General features: G+C 35.3%; 1 protein-coding gene across 5 annotated transcripts in view; it reads right to left on the bottom strand.

Moving 5' to 3' along the window:
• The window catches only part of LOC149796924 (H(+)/Cl(-) exchange transporter 3-like), a 178,279-nt gene extending 154,242 nt beyond the window's left edge, over positions 1-24,037 (bottom strand). For 4 of the 5 annotated variants that reach the window (XM_089961594.1, XM_089961593.1, XM_089961595.1 and 1 more), the window contains exons 1-2: positions 23,957-24,037; positions 2,422-2,738 (exon numbers count right to left, since the gene is read on the bottom strand). In XM_089961594.1, coding sequence (XP_089817720.1) covers positions 2,422-2,671 — 250 coding nt within the window. In that variant the 5' untranslated portion in view covers positions 2,672-2,738; positions 23,957-24,037. The remainder of the gene's footprint in view (positions 1-2,421; positions 2,739-23,956) is intronic. The other variant, XM_089961596.1, reaches the window with a different exon arrangement.
• Between the last annotated feature and the right edge of the window lie 1,285 nt (positions 24,038-25,322).

The raw sequence follows: 25,322 nt of genomic DNA, 5'->3' as shown, positions 1-25,322 counted from the left end.
AACAACAAGAATACTTTCTAATGTCTCAGTTTTCATAGTGCTCCTGAAGTCAGTCCTATTCTTCCTCACAAAACTAAATATTCTTTCACTGGATGCATTGCTGTGAGGGATGGTGAGGATATGGCTCATCACTTTGGCAATTAGTCCAAATTTTGCTTGACCCATGCTACCTCTCATCTCATCAATCTTCACTCAAGACTGATCCATGGCAGCTGCTGAATTAGGCTCCATCATTCCAGGGTGTTTCTCTTTGTGCAGATGTTAAACGCCTGTGAAATAAAGTACATGAAATTTAAAATAAGGACTCGGAAACAAAAGATAACAAAATATAAATTGCACTCATTCACAAAAATGAACTGCATTTAATGTTTCTTACTTTTAATTAAAACTTCAGGCACAATTAAGTATATTTTCTCTTCCCTATTTAGATGTAGTTCTTAGGAAAAAGCTGATAAATCTAAACTGTTAAAGTACATTTTTTGGTTTATGGCTACATGATAATAATAATAATAATAATAATAATAATAATAATGAAATCTTAGTATTTTTATTATCTGCTGATGTATCAATTCAATTGTTGTTTATTCAACTGCACCCAATTTAACCGATCTATCAGTGTATCTTAATTTCACTAACAATAATCATAATTTCGATGCTGGCACTCAAATTACAATCTGCAGCATACAATTAAGACCATAAAAATAAACAGTAAGATTAAAAACTTACTTTTGTGACTGGAGATGTTGATGACAATCATTGCACCCGTTGCTGGCAACACTGAAACATGAATTGCACGTCTTGCAAAACGCTGTATGTTTATCACTTCCACGAGCCAAGCATGGAAATTCCAGACTATAAGAAACTTGGGAAGAAGTTTTATATTTTTTTGACTTTCCAACTTCATCTGAATCTCCCTTTCTTTTAGACATCGTAAAAGAGATCACCAAAGACATGGATTCAAGTTTGCATGCTTTTCAAAGAACTTCTGCAAACTTACAGTGTTCCATGGGGAATTTCCAAAACATTTTTAGTTAAACAAAACAAATTTTTCCCGATTAGTTTGTCACAAAACAAATTTTTTTCCGGGAGAAAAAATAATGATGCAGGAGTGCAGGAGGTGGGGCTGAATTCAGGGAGCCTCAAGCGAAAAACAGGATGGTTGGCATGTCTGCTTGGTACCATCAATGTACAATAAAGTTACAACTTCTAATATTTTCGTTAGTTACATGAAACATTAACGATCATAAGACTTTATATTATAAATCTAAGTATTGATAGTCCTGAGGTATTTTAGGGTTTAGGTAATAATAAATTAAACAGAATCAAATATAATTTCTGTTTATACTCACATATAAGATGAGTCAAATTTCAAACTGCACAGGATCGTTCCAGTGGCCTAGTGGTTAGAGTATCTGCCTCGGATGCGGGAGGTCGTGGGTTCGATCCCCGGTCGAGTCATACCAAACACTCACAAAAATGGTACTAACAGCTGCCTCGCTTGGCACTCAGCATTAAGAGGTTAGTGTTAGGAATGGTCGGCCTGATGTCACGATAATGTGACTGGGTGGGACATCATGCTACATGTCTGCGGTATGATGCCTCAGTGCTAGACATGACTATAAATTGTCACACTGCAGATATCGTAGCAATATGACTGGAAAATTGTTAAAGCTACGTTAAAAATCCAAATCACATACACTCAAACTGCACAGACCCAGATCTGCTGTTGCATAATGCACCAGCAGATCTTGATCAGTGCAGCCTGTTAGGAATAATCTAAAGAACAAATAATATAGACACTGATCTGCAGGCACATTATGCTATGGCACATCAGGATCTTTGTTGTTTACAGTTTGAGTTGACTTAAAAGCAAGTACACTGATTGATTGATTAATTGGATTTACGTTGTGTGCACCCAGAAGGGCATGTGCAACGGAGCGAGTACATACAGTATTATTTTTATCATCATAGGCAAATACCAATATCCCTCAAAATGCATGCAACCTTATCATAAATCTTTCACATCTTTTCTTGTCTTTATCTCATTAATGAAAAAACATACAACATTTGGGAAAGTCTTGAAGCAATTACTATTGATGAGCATTTTGTGTTCCTTGAAATGCTACAAAGAAGCCATACAATTGTATCAGGGGAGGTAACAACTCTGACTAATCATTTCCTCTAGGATCAGAGTTTGAGTTACATCCCTTTACCAACACTGACTTGTCTTTAAACTAAAAAAGGCAAGAAGTGATAAATATAGGAAGTGCCTAATCATTAGAAACACATACTTTTCATAATAACAGACAACAAACACCATAACATAGTCTTGAAGGGATGAAATCCCTTCAAACCAAAAAGTGGATGAATTAGATACAGTTATATATCATTATGCAAGTGGTTTACATAACATAAACTTACTGTACAATTTTTCTCTGTCCACACCCTGGAAGTGGGCTTCAATATTCATTGCAGCATCTGTTTCCCCAGCATCAATCATATCTTCATCTGTGCTTGACCCAGAAAATCGACTGGCAGCCAGACCATTAACGAATGACTCAGTGTTGTAATTGGTCTGTGAAGATCCACGACTTGCAGTTGCCATTGGCCGATAGTCCATCAGCAGTAACTCTGTCTCAGGGATGGACCTGTCATCATCCATAAAGTACATTGGTAAATCACATGACAGAAAGAATGGATGAAACTGTACAGAACTGCTGAAGGTCAGGCTGTCACCACTGAAAGAGAGACAGAAAGAAAAACTGAACACCATATAAAATTAATACTGCATTACATATTATTAAAAAGTATATATATATGAATCTCCTAGGCAACAAGAATAAATATTTATCAACATTTTACATAATTTCCTATGGCTCAGAATAATGGTTAATTTAGACATTTCAGTCAAGAAATTTGGACATTGTAGAATGGCTTTCAAAACTGTAATTTACATATGATTGTGAACAAAAATATTTGGGGCAAATACCTTAGTGAATGTAATAATAGACAAATCAGAAAGAAAAGTTTTAAATCTGAGACACTATGAAACATTCGAAAATATTTATCAAAAGAACTGATAATTATCTTAAAACACATTAATATCATACCATACACTGCATAAACACACTTAAAAGAATGTGTGTGTATGTGTGTGTGTGTGTGTATGTATGTGTGTGTGTGTGTACTCTGACAGAGAATTCATACAAGGTTAAGTTTGCAAGAAAGACAAGTGGAATTTCTGTGTACATAAAATGGAATGAATTTCATGCATTGATAGTGTTAATTACTATTATTCATGGGGACCCAAGTGGCCGAGTGGTCTAAAGCATTCACCATTATGGATCACTGACATCTCACCTCTGTCTGTGTGGGTTCGAGTCTCGGATTCCGCCTATGTGGGTGATGTGAGAAAGCTTGCCAGTATCTTCTTGTGGGTTGGTGGTTCTTTCGGGGGTTTCCCCGGGTTCTACCTCCACCATTAATACTGGCCGCCATATATAGCCTATCTTGTGCTGAAAAATGGCGTTAAATGGGCCACAACAAACAAAATACTATTATTCAGTGTAAATTCTTCATGGATTTTATGGATTGTTCATGGCAAAAGAAACATAATGGCAAGAAAATCATTTATTTCAGTTTTATGCACGAGTTTTACTTCTGCATGTAGAATGAAATTTATACCATTATGTACGTAATTTTATTGAGAACTGCTGTGCCAAATTTCATCTTAATTAAAGGAACATAAATAAGAAAATAACATTTATTGCAAGTAGCTCCATCTGAAAAAATATGCAAGACATGTACTCTCAGCAAGTCTCAGGGATGCAGGCACTGGTAAGGCTAATACCACTCTAGGTGATCTCTCTGCATGTATGCTGTATAGGGGAATGCCTAGCTGTTTGGCTCAAGGGTTAATGAGTTAATCCCAGAATACTTTGTAAAATTGGCTCAAATTTTGTTCAGCAGTTTAAAACATAAAAAAATGCTCTATAAAGGTTAGTCTACTTGTAGAAACAGTGGCCATATTTAATAGCAGAGCTGCATCATTTCATTTGTACAAATCTGGCAGTCCTTGATGTCTGATAGCACAACTGGCTCAAAATTCATAGTCAAGATGAGTGTGTGTGTGATTTGGATATTTAACATAGCTTTAAAAAAATTTCAGTCATATCGCTATGATGTCTGCAGTGTGGCAGTTTATAGTTTGTCTAGCACTGGGGCATCATGCTGCAGACATAAAGCATTATGTCCCACCCAGTCACATCATCCTAACACCAGGCTGACAAGTCCTAACACTAATCTCTTGGCAGCTGTTAGTACCATTTTTATAAGTCTTTGGTATGACTTGGCCTGGGTTTGAACCTGTGACCTCCTGCATTCGAGGCAGTGCTCTAACCACTAGGCCACCGGAGTTGTCCTAGTCATGAGAAACTCTCTGAAGAAATTTCTTCCAATGCTGCTGATTGCACAGGTTATGAAAACAATTGTTTCTTTGGTTTCTCTATTTTTTAAAATCTCCATCCATGTTTGAAACCACATCAGCAACATCTGTCCATTAATGAAAGTCCTTTATGTCAGATGCTTTCTGTCAAAGATGTCCATAAAAGTAATCTGTTAACGTTTTTCTATTTTTAGTAACAGCAGCCATATCGGATGGCAGATTAGCATGACAAAAATCAAAGGCTTTGAAGCCAAGATGCTTTCCAACATTATGTTTAGACAAATTCTGCTGACACTTTTTGAGAAGTTGTCCAAATGTTTCTATTTTTAATATTAGCAGTTATATGTCACACTAAAATGCATCATCTACATCAACTTAAAAGATCTTCATGACTGGACATTCAAAGAATTCTGCTGAGTGATTGTGCAGAAGTTGCTTAACCCACTTTCTATTTATTTAGCCACGATTTTCATGTGCCAGCAAACCCTCTGCATATATAGTAACAGTGGCCATATTTAATGGCAAATCAGCATCAATGGCACAAACCTGAAAACCCTTGATTCCATAATGTTTTTCATACCATTTTGTGAAATTCCATTCAGTAGTTTCTTAGAACAAGTCATTCAAAAGCTTTATTTTTTTGGAAACAGTGACATATTTACAAGCATATATATAATATAATAACATTTGCATGCAATGTCCTGTAATGCCAATTGCCTGCTAGTATTTTAATACAATAACATTTTAATGCCATGTCCAGTAATGCCAATTGTCTGCTAGTATTTTGATATAGTAACATTTTAATGCCATGTCCAGTAATGCCAATTGTCTGCTAGTATTTTGATATAATAACATTTTAATGCCATGTCCAGTAATGCCAATTGTCTGCTAGTATTTTGATATAATAACATTTTAATGCCATGTCCAGTAATGCCAATTGTCTGCTAGTATTTTAATATAATAACGTTTGAATGCAATGTCCTGTAATGCCAATTGTCTGCTAGTATTTTGATATAATAACATTTGAATGCAATGTCCTGTAATGCCAATTGTCTGCTAGTATTTTGATATAATAACATTTGAATTCCATGTCCTGTAATGCCAATTGTCTGCTAGTATTTTGATATAATAACATTTGAATGCAATGTCCTGTAATGCCAATTGTCTGCTAGTATTTTGATATAATAACATTTGAATGCAATGTCCTGTAATGCCAATTGCCTGCTAGTATTTTAATATAATAACATTTTAATGCCATGTCCAGTAATGCCAATTGTCTGCTAGTATTTTGATATAATAACATTTGAATGCAATGTCCTGTAATGCCAATTGTCTGCTAGTATTTTGATATAATAACATCTGAATTCCATGTCCAGTAATGCCAATTGTCTGCTAGTATTTTGATATAATAACATTTGAATGCAATGTCCTGTAATGCCAATTGTCTGCTAGTATTTTGATATAATAACATCTGAATTCCATGTCCAGTAATGCCAATTGTCTGCTAGTATTTTGATATAATAACATTTGAATGCAATGTCCTGTAATGCCAATTGTCTGCTAGTATTTTGATATAATAACATCTAAATTCCATGTCCTGTAATGCCAATTGTCTGCTAGTATTTTGATATAATAACATTTGAATGCAATGTCCTGTAATGCCAATTGTCTGCTAGTATTTTGATATAATAACATTTGAATGCAATGTCCTGTAATGCCAATTGTCTGCTAGTATTTTGATATAATAACATCTGAATTCCATGTCCTGTAATGCCAATTGTCTGCTAGTATTTTGATATAATAACATTTGAATGCAATGTCCTGTAATGCCAATTGCCTGCTAGTATTTTGATATAGTAACATTTTAATGCCATGTCCAGTAATGCCAATTGTCTGCTAGTATTTTGATATAATAACATTTGAATGCAATGTCCTGTAATGCCAATTGCCTGCTAGTATTTTGATATAATAACATTTGAATGCAATGTCCTGTAATGCCAATTGCCTGCTAGTATTTTAATATAATAACATTTGAATGCTGTTGTTGTTGTTGTAGGGTTTAACGCCATTTTTCAGCACACGATAGGCTATACCTGGCGGCCAGTATTAATGGTGGAGGAAGAACCTGGGAAAACCCCGGAAAGAACCACCGACCCATGAGAAGCTACTGGCAAGCTTTCTCACATACCCACATTGGCTAAATCCGAGACTCGAACCCACGCAGACAGAGGTGAGATGGCAATGATCCGTAACAGAGAGCGCTTTAGACCACTCAGCCACTCGGGGCCCCACATTTGAATACAATGTCCTGTAATGCCAACTGCCTGCAAGTATTTTAATATAATAACATTTGAATTCCATGTCCAGTAATGCCAACTGCCTGCAAGTATTTTAATATAATAACATTTGAATTCAATGTAAAACAATGTCAACTGCATGTTCTTAGCTCAGTATAATAATTAGGACAGGAATTGTTTGTTCCAGCTAAATTGCCTCTCACTTCAATGTTTAGTCGAATACCCTATGCTACTCATATCCAAACCGGAACAGATGCATTAATTAGTTACTGTCAGCATGTTTTTGTTTTGCAATTTCATGGTGTTTGTTTCTGTAATCTTGTCACTGTATATGTTTTTATGTGTTACATAATACTGTAAAGTGCTTTGAGCTTCTAAAGATAAGGCACTGTACTAAATCCAATTTATTTCTATTATTAGTGAAGCCAGTAGCATCATTTTTTGTTAAACATAAAATGACAGATTAAAAGTAAAACCTACGACAGCCAAAACAATCACATCTGAAGGTACAGTTCAAACCCGCACCCCACCTTAGATATAATATGGTATACATCTGTATCTCGAGCAATTTTTAAAAAACCAAGACAGCAGCAATCAAGGCTTGATAAGCAACATAATATTTTCTCAAGATACTGCATATCTACAAAATTTTATGGTGAAAGATATAAAGTTATTAGGCTAAAATCATACACAAAAGTTCCAGGCCATGTTATGTGAAACCTGGATAGTAAGTCATAGGAACCAAATTTTGAAATCTGACGGACTTTGATCCCAAATTGCACTTTCAGTACAAATGTTATGACTCCCGGTAATAAATTATGAAACAGAAATAAACTGAAACCAGCAATTTAAGTAGAATCAACAATCAATTTATTTCTCTACAATAGAGAGTGAAAATTAAAGAGACTCAGAGTATTTTGTATCAAATCCCAAATATACACATAGTCCTAAATGTCTTATCATAAAATATAGAATGTTCCCAATGAATTCCAATAATCTTGAATGTCCTGATTAATCACAATGATGCAATCCTGCTTGTCTCTGAAGGAATTCACAATTACTCCAAAATAATGTGTTAATCCAAAAGTCAATGAGCCTCCAGTAATTTCAATGAATAATTGTATGTGTGTGTGCATGCGTGTGTGTGTGTGCATACGTGCGTGTGTGTGTGTGTGTGTGTGTGTGTGTGTGAGATTTGGATTCTTAATGTAGCTTTAACAATTTCTCAGTCATATTGCTATGATGTCTGCAGTGTGGCAGTTTAAAGTGATGTCTAGCACTGGGGCATTATGCCTCAGACATGTAGCATGATGTCCCACCCAGTCATTATCCTGACACCAAGCCAACCAGTCCTAACACTAACCTCTTAATGCTGAGTGACAAGTGAGGCAGCTGTTAGTACCATTTTTGTAAGACTCTGGTATGACTCGGCCGGGGATCGAACCCACAACCTCCTGCATCCGAGGCAGATGCTCTAACCACTAGGCCACCGGAGCGGTCAATGAATAACAAATATAAATAACTCCTCTCAAATTATATCTGAACACAGTGGTAAAGGATTTACATAGACTCATCTTAAAATAGGAATGAATTATTTGTTTATCAAGTCCCTATTTATATACTTTTGACTTTACATTTAACACAATAGAATGTAAAGATTTCCAACAGAAAAACCTAAAAAAACTGTAAATAACATTGACCTTGAACTCTTGCTACATTATTTCTTTTAAAACCTACAACCTACTGTTATGGCTCTATGGTCTTAAACTAAGTAAAAGAGAGAAACAAAAAAATCAGGTTTAGTAAAATTCAACAAAACTTACAGTATCATGAACTAAATCCCAAACAGTCCTAAAAGTTCTATCCTAAGTCCAAAAGTATAGAGTGTTCCGAATGAATCCAGTGGCATTCTGAATAAATTCCAATCTCGAAAGTACTTGTGTACCAATAGCCTGGAATGTGCTGATGTGCTAATAGTCTTGATGTATCAAAATGATATAATCCAGAATGGTTTTTAAATCAATTCACAATAATTCTAATATAGTGATTTAGTTAGAAAAATCAATGAGCACTTTGCAATCCCAATGATTAATTTGATTAAATAAAACCTCTCAAATTATAACTGAACACAAAATTGATTCAACAAGGACTAACGTCAACACAGGAATAATGAATTCTGTTGATCAATTCATTTATATATACCAGATGAGGGTCAAAAGTTAATTTCCAGTACATTCTAAGCTGCAAACAAGGTCAGGTCTTTCACTTAATTTTAATAAAGACTACAGAATATGACAATGTCCTGAACTCAGATCCAAGTAAACATGTTCATAAATATTATCTTAAGGTTTAGTCTAAACTCATGGACAAAAGTTAGCTATGTAATATGTAGTTTACAAATAACCAGTACAATTTACAATCATGGACAAAAAAACACACAATATAGATACACATAACACTACAGACAAAAGTTAGCTATGTAAACATGTTGTATGACTTACAACAATGAATAAAAGTTAAGCACACAATGTAAATTAAATAAACACAAAAACTTTTGGTAGTGAAGGGTGAAAAGTAGGCCCATCGGAACCTAATATCTCACTTGAATAATATAACTTAACAGCTGACAATTTCACTAAGCAAGCTCACGTAGATTTGTAAAAACACAACCAAGGTAAACTATATCTGAAACTCTGTATCATGCTGATTGGTTGTTGTTGTTGTTGTTGTTGTTGTGGGGTTTAACGCCATTTTTCAGCACGATAGACTATACATGGCGGCCAGTATTAATGGTGGAGGAAGAACCCGGAAAACCCCGGAAAGAACCACCGACCCACGAGAAGCTACTGGCAAGCTTTCTCACATGCCCACATTGGCTGAATCTTAGACTCGAACCGCCGCAGACAGAGGTGAGATGGCAGTGATCCGTAACGAAGAGCGCTTTAGACCACTCGGCCACTTGGGGCCCCCATGCTGATTGGACCTATATTACTATATCCTGAAAAAATGTATTCTAAAGATAGTGGAATAATCAATATGCACAGTCTCTGGCAGCTGTCAGAATCAGAAAACACTGATAATGACGAGACTCAAGTGACCCAAGTGACTCAAGTGACCCAGACTTTCCAGTGTAGACAAGATATAAATTTTCAGACAATTTCAGAAAAACACATGTCTGTCATAGTTAAGAAAAACCTAAGTGTTTACACGACATCATAACACAAAATGATTCCATTTGAAATAAATGTGATTGATCCATATGCATGTCAGATCTGGCAATTTGTGGTAAACTGAGTTGTTTTCATTAAAGACACTTGGACAGTAAAAGTCTTCATAATTAAGCCCCAAAATAAATATTTTCCACAATAATTTAGACCACTTGATAGAACTATTTGCCTATTCATCCAAGATTTTGATCAAATTTTGTCAGAATAGCAACTGCTATAACTGTATCAAGAAATTTCAGCAAAACAATTGTGAGAAAACTGGAGATGTCTGCCATGCTTCTTTCAACCATTTCAAATAAGACCATCATGCATCATTTTGTCACACATTTAACTTTTTCATTAAATGAAAGGTTGGTTTTGTAAATGTTTAAAGGGCTACATGAAATGATGTTGAGCTGAATATCAGTTTTATGAATGAAGCACTTGAAACAACAGTCATTCATTTTCAACAAGATCACTGTCAATAACACCAATTCTTCAAAGGGGCAGTCACTGGACCCATATGAATTACAGTCATTGTGAAGTTGTCAAATTTTGCATCATGGAATATTTCACCAGCTAAATGACTACGAACTTTTCTATCCATGGTCATGCCAATTGTGATTAAAGGGTTTATAGCATTTGTGAGAGGCTCCAGTGGGGACTTGGCTTGGGAATGACATCATGTTTTAGTTATTTACAGCAGGACTGGGAAAATTATTGGAATTTGATGACAATGATTTATTACTGAGAATGTTACTCATCTCTATTGCATGTCAACTGAGGCTATGGCATAACTGCTCATGCTTGTGTCAACTGAGGCTATGGCATAACTACTCATACTTGTGTATTCTGAGGCTATGGCATAACTGCTCATGCTTGTGTATTCTGAGGCTATGGCATAACTGCTCATGCTTGTGTATTCTGAGGCTATGGCATAACTGCTCATGCTTGTGTATTCTGAGGCTATGGCATAAATGCTCATACTTGTGTATTCTGAGGCTATGGCATAACAGATCGTGCTTGTGTATTCTGAGGCTATGGCATAACTGCTCATGCTTGTGTATTCTGTGGCACCAATAAAACTGCTCATGCTTGTGTCAACTGAGGCTAATGCTGTTCATGCTTGTATCAACTGAGACTATAGAATAACTAACTATTCATGCTTGTTTCAAATGAGGCTATGTAACTGTTCATGCTTTTTCAGCTGTAACCAGGAACCTCTAGGAAATAGCAGTTCCATCCTCATCTGAGAGTATGGTGATATGGAATCTGAAAATGCCAATACCTACTATCTATTTCTAGGAAATGACACTGAAATTCTGGCTCTTTATCCAGTAAATAAATCGATAGATATATAAAAAAGATATGTTCCAAATTTGAACTAAATCATATCAGACATAAGACCTTGTGACAAATCACAAGTTCTACCAATCAAATGCAACAATGCATCATTAGTATGCATGGATCTCACTTATTATCAAACCCATCCAGGTATAAGCCCATATTTTAAGTATGACTAGAATCAAATCAGAAATGTGGCTTCCAGAGTGGTAACAAGCTCATCCAATCAGAATTAGTATGTGTGACTCCTGCTCATTATCAAACTTCTCTGAAAACTAAAAGTCTTAGAAGTTCAGCCAGCTAGATTCAAGATCACCTAATTATATGTGTGGATCTCACTCATTACTTAAGTCATTCATGATCTTAACCATGTAAGTACACATGACAAGTTTAATCAAATTTTATCGGAAATGTGGTCCCCAGAATAGCAACAAGGTTAACCAATCTGACACAAGATCATCAATAGGCATGGATCTTGCTCATTTCAAACTCGTCCAAGATTTTGATACTATAAACCTTATTTAGAGTATGACTGATACTGGATGAGAAATATGGACCCCGGGGTGTTAACATGTAATTCTTGACAGACAGACACATGACACATATGGGCATCCATATGAATTCCCCATGTGGAGAGGTGCCATAATCAAGGAGGGGTGGGGGAATTTTTCACAAGTCTGGGGCAGTGGGGGACCTTCCTCCATGAACACCAATGGACACAATGCACAATGCTAGACAGATGCAGTGCCATACCATAATGACCAATAAATATGATTTTCATACAGTGCTGAATGAATCATGGAAATGAGATCAATTAACCTAGTTTATGTGAAAGCTAAACCTAGATTCCAAGATGCACCTACAGAGCATATTGGTGACAATGGGTAACAAGGTACTGAAATTAGTGCAAATACATGATTTTAACCAATATTCAATAAAATCATGGAAACTAGGTCACAGTAAATTAGTTTATTTTTTAATTTGATAGGAAGATGCTACCCAGTGTAGATTGTGTTTATTTATAGGCAGAACATACATACTGGAACTTGAACCAAGAAACAAATTTCAAAGTAATTTTATTTAAAAAAATTGCAATGTAGGTTACAGTGATATAATTGTGGTACACAATTCAAGTTCATCAGAAGATAAAAAACTATGGTTCAAGCCTGAAGTGAAATAACAAGGTCTAACAGACTAGTAGGATGGATGAACAGAAGCAGAGGTGAATTTTTAATTTTATCAAATTAAACACTGAAGCACTGTTTGCTATAAATCTTCAATCTGACAGTACATTTTATTATAATTCTATTTTACATGAATTTATCTGAAAGAAAAATGTTAAGGATATTTTATTAAATTTCAATTTGTTCAAGATTTATACTTTCTCCTTATTATGAAGGAAAATAATGGGAATATTATACTGCGTGTACTGGCAGGATCACTGTCTAGATCTCCCAAGAGAAGGAATGGTAGCTCCGTGGTTAGCATGCCGTACTTGTCACTGAACGATACCACTGGACCAGTGTGGTAAGCTACCATATTGTGTCCCTGAGCAAGCCACCTTACTCCAAATGCCCTGGCACTAAATAGCCTACTTGTGTTGCTGTGCTGTAAGTCAAAAAACCAAAATCTATCTCATAAACAATGTTTTTGCAGGAAATATATTTTAAAAAATCTTTGCAAAACAAAGTTTTCCCTTCAGGTACTGTAACAGTCGGGTTCAGGCAACAACTATTCATTGAACTCCTAGCTATAAAATGAACATGCATCATGCTAAATCAATGAATAAAACAAAACCTAAGAAGAATACCACTAGAACAATGGGCTGCTATTGGAGCATAAAGCAAAGGCAAATATATATGTTCCAGAAATAAAAATACAACATGAACATGACATTCCACTTGTGTGGCCACATAACTACATCTTTCACTACGGCTCTGATAACTGCAGCTTTGCAAGGATAAGGACTAAAGCAGGCACAAGTCCTGGTACAGGACTTATGTGCTAGTATGATATGTTATGAGAAAGCAAACAAGTCCTTTATTATAATTTAGTGGAAGATGCAGTACTATCTAGATACATGTGTCATAGTGAGAGATGTATGCTTCACACAAATACATGATACAACAGGGAGGATGGAGTTATTACCCTTACCTGAAAAAGACGCTACCTTCACCTCAGCAGTATGTAAACAAAAAAAGGTTAAGTAAAGTTTCAAAAAATGTGTTCCTATTTTAAATGTAAAAGGTAAATTCCAAATCTGGAAAACTCATATCAAGATAAACATTGGCATATCACTGATGAATGTCAGTATCTTTCACATGCCATCAGAAATAATGTGCATGTTTAATTAGTCTAATTTGTCAACTACCTGTATATTCTCACACATTAAACAAATCACATGAATAATATGCAACTGTTCTGTAAGTAATCTGTGCCTGCCATGGCCCTGTAAAACTAAAGTTGAAATGCCCTATATAAATATGAATTAAAGGTAAAGAGCAGAAAAGGGAAAATAACATTAAAAAGACTAAGACCTTGAAAATAAATTAGTGATATGTATTCACTGGAAAGCAAAAGTGTACCATCGTTCATTTCTGTACCACAATAAAGGTTTTCAAGATAAAAAGAAACCATAGAATCCTGGAAATATTGTCATGTGACTGGGACCATGAGATGAAGACCTCCAGCATGTAATATAACACATTTCCTAGTGACTCCAATGTGGTAATGACATGCCTTTTTATTGATGATACAGTGAAACTCTGTTATAACACAAATTTTGATATAACAAATAAATAAGCTATAAGGCACGGCTCCTTAAATTTTACAATAATTTCAACAATTTCTTGAAGTACTAAAATTCTGAGTGCCAATAAAAAGAAACCAGAGATTCATTTATTAAACTGCTTAAATGTATTCTATTCTTAAAGAAAAATCTTATTACCATATCTTTATTTATAGGAATAAGGATGTAAAAAGTTTCTAATTGCAATATTCATTTCAGCTGTGTCAAATATTCAATCACAGTACTTTGCACATTGCATATTTTCTATGAAATTATTACTGAATAACTGTTAATGATGCAATGATATTGGCCAGTAAGTACATGTATTGATACTTAATAACTGTTGTGGGTGTAATAAGATTGGCCAGTGAGTACATGTATCAATAATTTAACTGTTATGAATGTAATGGGATTGGGCAATGAGTACATGATCGATATTTTAACCGTTATGGATGTAATGGGATTCGCCAGTGAGTACATGATCGATATTTTAACTGTTATGGATGTAATGAGATTGGCCAGTGAGTACATCATTGATATTTTAACCGTTATGGATGTAATGGGATTGGCCAGTGAGTACATGATCGATATTTTAACCTTTATGGATGTAATGGGATTGGGCAATGAGTACATGATCGATATTTTAACTGTTATGAATGTAATGGGATTGGGCAATGAGTACATGATCGATATTTTAACCGTTATGGATGTAATGGGATTGAGCAATGGATACATGATCGATATTTTAACCGTTATGGATGTAATGGGATTCGCCAGTGAGTACATGATCGATATTTTAACCGTTATGGATGTAATGGGATTGAGCAATGGGTACATGATCGATATTTTAACTGTTATGGATGTAATGGGATTGGCCAGTGAGTACATGATCGATACTTTAATTGTTATGGATGCAAAGAGATGCCTCTGATGCACAAACTTCGTGCCCAATCTTATACCACCCCTCCATTTATACACCATAAAGAAAATGCATACACCATTTTCTTTAGCTACCATATTTTCCAGCCTAAAAGCCAGTACTATTTTACCTAAAAGTCTTGGCTTTGTCTTATTCTCTGAATCGACTTATATCAGGGATTATATCGTTGATATTGCTTTCAGTATAATAATACCAGGGTTCTGATACATATCTGGCAAAATAAAAAAACAGATCACATAGCTGTACAAATACCATGTCAATAAAATGTTATAAACTAAAATGACTGCTTTTACATTAAAACTTTTATCATTATTCAGTATGCATTTGTTATTTGATTTAACCGTATTTTATTTAAAACAAGCATTTACTAATAAATCAGTTTTATTGATATAACTGATCCATTTCAGCTTCAAACAAAATGTAGTGTGAACATTTTACTTGCATCCATTCTCAACATGCTGTTCTTTCAGCTTCTCTCTCTTATTATAATTGGTGAATTGGTCTTTTGTTTCCAACAACAATGTGTGTGTGTGTGTGTGTATGTGTGTGTGTGTGTGTGTCTGTGTGTGTTGGGGATTTTGAACATAGCTTTAACAATTTTAGTCATACTGCTACGATGTCAGCAGTGTGGCAGTTAATAGTGATGCTTAGCACAGAAGGAGCATGGCATCATGTCCCCCACAGTCACATTATCCTGACACAAGGCTAACCTAACATTAACCTCTTAATGCTGATTGCCAAGTTGGGCTGCTGCTAATACTATTTTTACAAGTCTTTGGCAAGACTCAGATAAGGTTCAGACCCTGAACCTCCAGCTTCTGAGGTGGACGCTCTAACCATTTAGGCCACCTGAGCAGTCCTGACAACAATCCAAGCCAGTTAGCGGTTCAAACCCTGTTATTGCCTTTGGGTAAATTAGGCCATGTTGGTACCCACTTTGTTCTCTATCTTTAATTCACATCAATTACCAGATATATTATGGTCTCAACTGAACTAAAACCCACAAGAAATTATGCTCTCTCTTCACTGGACATAAATAATGAATATTACATGAGCGATTTTACAGTTATATTAAAAAAGTAATTGTTTAAACATTTTATTTATTCTTTTTGTGACTTTTCTGTTACCTTTCTCATTTTAATATTGGTAGCCTCAATAATTTGATCTTGTCAGTGGAATCTTGCCCTCAAACAGGTGTCAAGCGAAATAACCTGTACGCTCAAGGCATATTTAAATAGCATGTAAATAGCACTGTATAGCCATGTGATTCTTGTGAGAGTGGATATTATAAATAAAACAATAATGAACTGTTTATTCAGAGTTGTATATTAATACTGGAATATAGTTGTTGTTGTTGTGGGGCTTAACGCCATTTTTCAGCACACGATACATGGCGGCCAGTATTAATGGTGGAGGAAGAACCTGGAAAACCCCGGAAAGGACCACCAACCCACGAGAAGCTACTGGCAAGCTTTCTCACATACCCACATTGGCTGAATCCGAGACTCGAACCCACACAGACAGAGGTGAGATGGCAGTGATCCGTAACGGAGAACGCTTTAGACCACTCGGCAACTCGGGGCCCCTTACTGGAATATAGTAGTACCCTTATACACCAGGCAGGTCCTAATCATCAAGTAACAACAATATAGATTATAATGGCCCTGAAACCTCCCTGTCTTTCTCCAAACAAAACTGGTGAGAAACATGTCAGTGTCAGTGACTGCAATTTCTAGTTAATCAGGATAGCATACAGCGATACCATCAATATTCATGAAATTGAAAGTTACTAACAAAAATGATGAAGCCAAGGTATTGATCTGGCTTCATATTATAATACTCTATATCATTTTGTATAGGGATGAAGGATGAGAAAATCTGCAATCTCATAAATTTTATTTCTGCTCCACATTAATTTATAGGACAAAAAAATATGGTAACTAACTTGTGGTGCTTCTTCTATTATATGTTACACAGTACAGTGGCCCTATATGGAACCTGATCATTGTGTAATAGCAGGGTTTATATGTTACACAGTACAGTGGCCCTATATGGAACCAGATCATTGTGTAATAGCAGAGTTTATATGTTACACAGTACAGTGGCCCTATATGGAACCAGATCATTGTGTAATAGCAAGGTTTCACTGTACATAGTTATAACAAGTTTACTTTATCTCAAATGGTTCTAAATACCATATGTGTGAAACTTCTATAAAAATCACTGTATTTTCCAAATTTACAAACCACACTCAATCATATCCATGGTTTGAAGTCTCATATTCTATTTTACACTGTGCATGTAAATTTAATATACATACATGCATGCAAGTAACCCTTAGCATAATCATATGGTACCTATGATGTGTCAGTTGACAAACATAATGAATACCACTCACATGCATGGTGTCATGTTTACCCCGACCCAGAGTAGCCCCAGTTTGAAACATGTATAACCAAAGTAATTCTGACAAGCCACTGTTTGATGTTAAACACTGCCGCAGGCTACTACTAATCCATTACGTAAGATTGCCGTGGCTAGAAGTGGAGAGCCAGACCTAGGAGTTGCGAAGCTGCCCGATAGCCAATTATCACCTAGTTGTGGAAATGTTTGTCCAGATCAAAAGAAGTTGCCTGAAGAAGTGGGAGTGTCTTAACTTCTTTTCCCTGCAGACAGACAGACAGGTTGAACTGGCCGCTAAGACGATTGGACTGGGTCACAGCGCCACCCAATCAGAATCGAGATGGGGGGAGACCCTGATTTGGGTAGAATGATATCTCCGCGTCTTCCGGCAAGAATTAGTTCGCTAAGAGAAATTACCCAGAGGAGGTTAGCATAACTCCGAATAGCCATTCGTTATTGGCAGGAAAATCTTAGAACAGGAAATTCTAAGTACAGACAGCTTCAAATAAGGTCAGTGAGCTATTTGTTCGGTCTTTGCGGAATGTGACTGCATTTTAATCATAGGTCGTATGTATACTTTATTATTACTAGAATCATAGTACGAAGAATTACTTTGTTTTGTTAATATGTTTGCATGAGTTGATATTTGTAAAGAATTATATAGCTTGCTAGCCGTCGTAAGAGTTAATATTGTAATTCACTATGTGGGTATTTTATAGTAGACTAACACGTGTTCATGTGATTATAGATTTTGCCATTGTTGAATATTTGTGTAATGTACAGACATGCGTCTGATTGTTGTCAGATTGTAGCACAATGAGATTAAATATATATGTGTATATACTGATGTGACGCAATGTATTGATGTCTGTATGACAATTCACTGATACCATGTTATTATGCCATTGTTTACCCTGCAAGAAGTGTGTGGGAACTTCGATGTGTACGCATGCGTGACAGAAACCGTGATAGCCTTATCTGATGATTAATTGTTGATCTAGTGTGAGGTGAGATTCGATAAAGCAGATGTTAATGCCTTGTGGTTTTTCACAGGAAGCTTTGAGGGACAGACCAGTTACAGTTTGGTCCCGTAGTCTCAGATAGAGAGACGGAGGAAAGGAGAAGAAAGGAGAGAAGTCAGGAGAGTTGAAGTCTGGGAGCGAAATTGGAGGAGGAGATAGTAGAGAGGGAAACAGAGTAGAAGGAGGTGTTAGAGGAACAGAAAGAAGGAAGGAATTAGCGGGAAAGAAAGAGATAAGTAGATGCAAGGACGGGGGAAAATCGAACTCACACTGTAAATCACGGGATGAATTAGGCTGTCACTTGGTCGAGGGAAAGATGGGTGATTGAAAGTTATCGTTTTAAATTATCGAATTTATTAAATTGTTATTGATTGAATTTCATCTTCGTGTTCTCTATAATTTAGCCATCGGCATTGCTGACTGGGGGCTCAGAGCTGTAAATCTACCTCGTCACTAATTTAACTTTCTAACCTCACAAGCCAGGGTGGAACTTTCATCATAATTTAATTAAAATATATTGGAAGAACCCCACCCAAATGCATCCAAATGTCACACACATTAAATGCAAGCCTGTAGCTTGCTACCCATGATGTGTCAGTTGACAATCATAATGAATACTACTCACATGCACATTAAATGCAAGTCTGTAGCTTGCTACCCATGATGTGTCAGTTGACAATCATAATGAATACCACTCACATGCACATTAAATGCAAGCCTGTAGCTTGCTACCCACATGTCAGTTGACAATCATAATGAATACTACTCACATGCACATTAAATGCAAGCCTGTAGCTTGCTACCCATGATGTGTCAGTTGACAATCATAATGAATACCACTCACATGCACATTAAATGCAAGCCAGTAGCTTGCTACCCACATGTCAGTTGACAATCATAATGAATACTACTCACATGCACATTAAATGCAAGCCTGTAGCTTGCTACCCATGATGTGTCAATTGACAATCATAATGAATACTACTCACATGCACATTAAATGCAAGCCTGTAGCTTGCTACCCGTGATGTGTCAGTTGACAATCATAATGAATAACACTCACATGCCTGTAGCCTAGTATGGCTGAAAATGTCAACAAAAAACTGCAATTTTCTTTTCTAAACTTTTTACATGTACAGGTAGACAAACAGAATAAACAAGAGTGGTACTGAAGTCCTGGCAACAGCATTGATTGTCACCCATTTTCTTACTACCTCAAATGTATACAAAAAAAAAGACAAAGTCTATATTGAAAATGCTAAGTTCCACTGCATCATCCAATCATTTATGTAAATGCAAGTATGAAATGCATATTAAATGAAATAAAAAGAAAATCACATAATTCAGTAAAGTATCAGGCTTTAAATATGAACATATCATATATTTTTAAGTGCCATATTCATGCTAATTCAAACAGAATAATTATCTGTTATGATCATTTCTATTTAATGAAGATAAACTATTTTCATTAAGCATGAATGTTCTGATTCATGTAATTAAACTAAATACCTTTTATTTTAAAAAAAATTAATAATTAAGGTATTTAAAATAATGAAAATTAGTGCATGTATAGTAAGAGTCATATAAGTCATGTATTCATTCACTAATGACTATTTCAGTAACTGGTATAGTTTGTTAGAATTTGATTACACATACATGTACCTTTAAACATTGTTTATTCAGTTTACATGTATTTGGATCCTCATACATCCAGATACATTTGGAAGGTCATTATTTACATGCACAGATAAACACATGACAAAACTCAATGTTAAAATATTTGGACATTTTTTTGACACGGTCAACTTAAAGGTGTGATCCATTAAAACTAGACTGAATGTCACACAGTGATGTCACAATAAAAAACTACCCTATAATGTGATGATCAGATCCAATGAGCACTTTTCTTGAGCCAATTTAGTACCTGGCCAACACTGACAACAGAGATAAAAAAAAATTCATCTGAAAGTTATTTGATGACAGCTAAGGTACAGAGCATTCAGTAATCATGACTGAATAGACTTCAAACTATATCAGTATTAACTTTTAGGACAGTGTTTAATATATAATTTGAATAAATGCACCTACATGACAATGACTTGATACAGAGTCGAAATGTACTTAGTCAAAAAGTACCTTGACTAAAATTTACCCAATTCAACATGTACTGAAGTCAAAATGCACTTGTGAATGCTAAAACCTATCCAAGTCAAATCTGACTAAAAAGTCAAACATTACATACCAGATTGTAACTGACTTCTGTGGTTTACTACAATCTAAAATATAATGTAATTTTATTTTTAGTTCATCCATCAAATTAATAAAAGCAATGTATATCATCAAAGGCATTAAGTAAGCTGTGATAATTTCATCCAATATGGCTTTGGCCTTCTGACTTATGCAGGTGATCACCTTGAATCATCAGTGCTAATTTCCTCTGTATCTCCCTCAGTTAAATACTAGCAAATTTAAGGAGTAATATAAAATATTTAGCTTTATTAAAATCCACTTATTCCTGAAAAATTAAACTTCTACATCAATCAGATCAGAACTTAGCAACAAAATGAACTTGAAAATATTATTAAACACCTGCAATAATTTAGCTAAATCCAAGTTAACTTCTGGCAAATTTTGATCATGGGCAGCAATTACACGATGTTGCCAATAGCCTTCACCACATCCATTGCTGTGATCACTGCAAGATGCTAATTACAGTACAAAAAAGCATACTAGCTGATAACTGTCTTACAATAGGTGCTCTTGCAGTTGTTTGCATGGTAATCTAATGATATTTTACATTCATTGATTTAGTGCTAAATGACAAGTGAACTGAAAATATATGCTGGCACACTTGCAAGATCCCACCTAAATCCATTTTAATTTGTGGCACTTTCTACGTTGTCAGATTGTTCAGCATTTTTTTGTTCATGAACAGTTATTGTCATAGTCACCAAGTCATATTTGCATGGGGGAAGAGCACAATCATTATCCAGTTTAACATATACGATGCCAAAAATTTACTTTTTTCAAAGAAAAATAAGCAAAAGGAATAGAGATTAAAACAAGAAATTAGGATGTTACTTTTGTGTTTACTTTTAATAATTTGTTACTGCAGATTAATTTTGTGAAATACAATTTGTGCATGGATTTTGACCAATATTGTCTTGATTGGCACACTTAAGTGTAGAAACTTTTCTAAATTTAGCTACCATATATGATCATCCATAAGTCAACATTTTTCCCCTAAAAATTAAATTCATCATGCAGAGTAGGAGTCCTGCTATAAATAGGCCATATTAATAATTTTATAAATCAGTTAATATTATTGGAATTTCTGTTTTAGTATGCACACAAAAATGTAAATTAAAATTTGTTACACTGTCATGCCATTGTAAACATCCAGATATACATGTATGGTACACACTGTGTTTATCTGTTTTATTTAGGTATTCATTACACAATGCTTGTATCTATATTTATTTGGATTTTAATAAATTTGAAAATATTCCATTAAATGTTGCTCACCCCAAACAAAAGTATCCATCAATGTTCTTTATCCTTGGGTGTTTACTAGAAAGTATATTGTTTCATTTTTGTACAAATCCAAATAACTTGTATTTGTGTTATATTCTGTGTTTTGCTAAATAAACACTTTTTTGTTTGATGCAATTAAAGTTCTGTTTTGAATTTGCTTTTCATAAGCCAATCAAATTCAAAAAGTAATATCTAATTTGGCTTATTTATTTTCCATCCCTAACAGATGGATTTTGATTTGCAAATTTAAGCTCTTAGGTAATAGTGTTAAGTTTTTCCAAATCTAAAGGGCTGATGATATCAAAGGAAACTTCAAACTTCAAAGGCCACAATGTAGTTACATTACTAAAGATATATTTTCAACAATAATCAAAGAAAATCAATCTAAAATCACAGGGTTCCCACAGACTTAACAGAAACAAATTACTTTTCCAGTGTTCTTTCACAAAATTCAAGGACCGTTTTATTGATCGTAACTGTGCCATGTTCAAAACAAGTTCTCTGAATCAGTACATGGTGCTCTATATAATTAGCAATAATCAAATTTTTTTAACTCCACTGTGAGTACTTCCATGACTTTTTCAAACTTTGTGTGTGTGTGTGTGTGTAATTTGGATTTTTAATATAGCTTTGAAAAATATTCAGTCATATCGCTAAGATGTCTGCAGTGTGGCAGTTTATACTGATGTCTAGCAGTGGGGCATCATGCTGCAGATGTGTAGCATCATGTCCCACCCAGTCACAATATCCCAACACCAGGCTGACCAGTCCTAACACTAACCTCTTAATGCTGAGTGCTTAACAAGGCAGTTGTTAGTACCATTTTGAAGTCTTTGGTATGACTCGTCCAGGATTCAAACCCATGACCTCCTGTATCTGAGGCAGATACTTTAACCACTAGGCCAACAGAGCTGCCAAAACTTTGTTTGGTTTAGTAAAACTGTATGACTTTTCAAGGCCCCTGAATTTTTTTAAATTCCAAAACTTTTCCATGATCCCGGGACCCACAGGAAACCTGAAACCAGCCATGCCTACTTACAACTAACAGCAGTAATATCAACTGATATATGAAACTTTCAACATATAAAACTAAAACAATAGATTTCCTAACCTCCACATGTTGTGACTTGCTTTAAATTAAGTACCTATTGACCTGGTTAAGCATTGACTCCGGTACGTTTTGAACTGGGTACATTTTGACCTGGGTACATTTTAACTTATGTGTGTTTATATATGGGTATGTACTGATTAATCCAAGTTTCCTCTTACCTCACCACATCATATTTTTATATTTGGACATGTCAAAATATCAAAAAAATGGTCGGAATGGTCAGAGGAGACTCAGATTACATTTATGACCTTCTTCCGACATACACTATAACTGGTCCTACAACATAAAACGCATCAACCGATATTTTTGTTCTGGGGGGTGATGGGTCTTACTGCCTAACTAAGTCGCTGTGTAGAGTGTTCTGATGTTGACTAATGTGTAACGAAAGTTAAATTTTCAGGAAGATTACACACAACTGGCAACCAATAACTACTCATTTCGATGTCAGTGGACATCAAAACACTCTATACAAGGCCGTTATTTGGGAAATAAGGCATATAACTAAAACAAAAACAACATGTGCAATGTCGTACATTGTAGGACTAACACTATACCGTTTATTGTTTTCTGTCACGTTTCCATGATAGCTATATATTACAAGCATCTGGCTAAAAATATGCCATTAATTACTTGAAGATCGACATAACTCAATATAAATCGCTTGTAAATTTTGAAAGGTATAAAACCGTTGTAACAACATATTGTGAAAGTCGTGAAAAGGAGGAGGATACAGGACATTGTTTCGTGTTGGTAAAGCTTGCCTAGAAATGTCTCGATCTTAAAACTCATTTTCGATCAGAGTTCTGGTAAAGTTAAATATTTTAAACATAGCTGGATCTGACGCTAGTTTGTAATTCTCTGAATTACCTTTTGTTTGTATGCTAACTTTAATTACGAGTCTGTGGTTCTTTATTTCTGTCAAGTAAATCGTCATACCGGAAAGAATATATTATGCTAACACTACTTCTGTTCTTATTCATAAAGAACACTTGTCAAGGGCAGTAACACTTGAAATATGACAGTAGACTCAATTTGTCTTGTTGCTGTCGATCAGGATTAAACCAAACCAAGCTATGGAGCCTAGAGGCTATATATCCTGGTCATTCAATTATTTTGTCCTATCATCTACCAAACTAAGCTTCATGCCTAGAATTTCAGTAGCATTATTCATTAGTTTGAAATATATATGATTTATTTGGATGATGTTTAACTAGTGTCATTATCGAGGGTTTGCCTGTGTGCTTCTAATTTTAAGTGTTTAGGTCGCAGCCTTTATCCACAACGACCTTTACTTCTTTAGCGATGAAATCACACACGTTGTGCAATCTGCTGCTCATTAGTATTAACAATCAATGAAGGTGAAGTGTTCTAAGCAAGCAGCTAGAGCCACACACATCAGTAAGTGGCAAAAACCCTTATGACAAATTATTTTTTAAAATAGTATTTGTTTTTGCATTTTAACTCTACTTTTCTTGTTTGTAAATCCGCAACCGCACGATTTCTTATTTGTGCTCGGAGTTGTCATTGATTTTCCATTTCCGTCAAAACCATTTCGAATTCGGCCATGCTAATTGTTTTATCCTCGATAACAACTGAACAGAGTGTACTAATCGTGTTGACACTATTCTGTGCCGTCGCAAGCAGTTCTGAATAGACACGTATGTAATGTAACCGTATCGCAATTAATTTGCTTGAACCACCAGAGAAAACGGTTACTATCAATAGAGCCCCGTCAGTAAATCCGATTAGTATACCTATGATGGTTGTCGTGATTGCGAATCCAGCCACACCATGACCAACAATTGTTTCTATGGCAAACCCACAAATAACATCTACGACCAAACACAAGCTTTTGTATTTTGCGATCATCGTGGTTCTCTTGGTGATTTCATTTCGGAGCTGCTGCTCCGCTTTAATTATTTTTTTCCACGTCGGTATCATTGAGGATTTATTATAGTTTTTCTGTTAATAAAAATGCAAACCCTGTTCGGACTCATCAAGTCCAGGTGCAATACGCATACACACTTCTAACCAGTTTCCCTCTTTTACTCGTGCAACTGTCATACAATCATGTGAAATATCTTGAGTAATAGTTAAATTTCCGGCGATTCTGCGTTCTAGGGTCTAGGATCCGTTTCATTTACAGTTTGCATTTAATGATCGTCTTTTCCAAACAGCTGTTTTCCGAACAAGTGCATCCTTGTTAAATAACATTCGAGATCTTTTTGTCTCA

This window comes from Sinohyriopsis cumingii, chromosome 6 (assembly GCF_028554795.1).
Source record: "Sinohyriopsis cumingii isolate HCF-2022 chromosome 6, ASM2855479v2, whole genome shotgun sequence".
Classification (NCBI taxonomy): domain Eukaryota; kingdom Metazoa; phylum Mollusca; class Bivalvia; order Unionida; family Unionidae; genus Sinohyriopsis; species Sinohyriopsis cumingii.
Note: the sequence above shows the minus strand (reverse complement) of the source record. Positions and strands in the feature narration are given on the sequence as shown.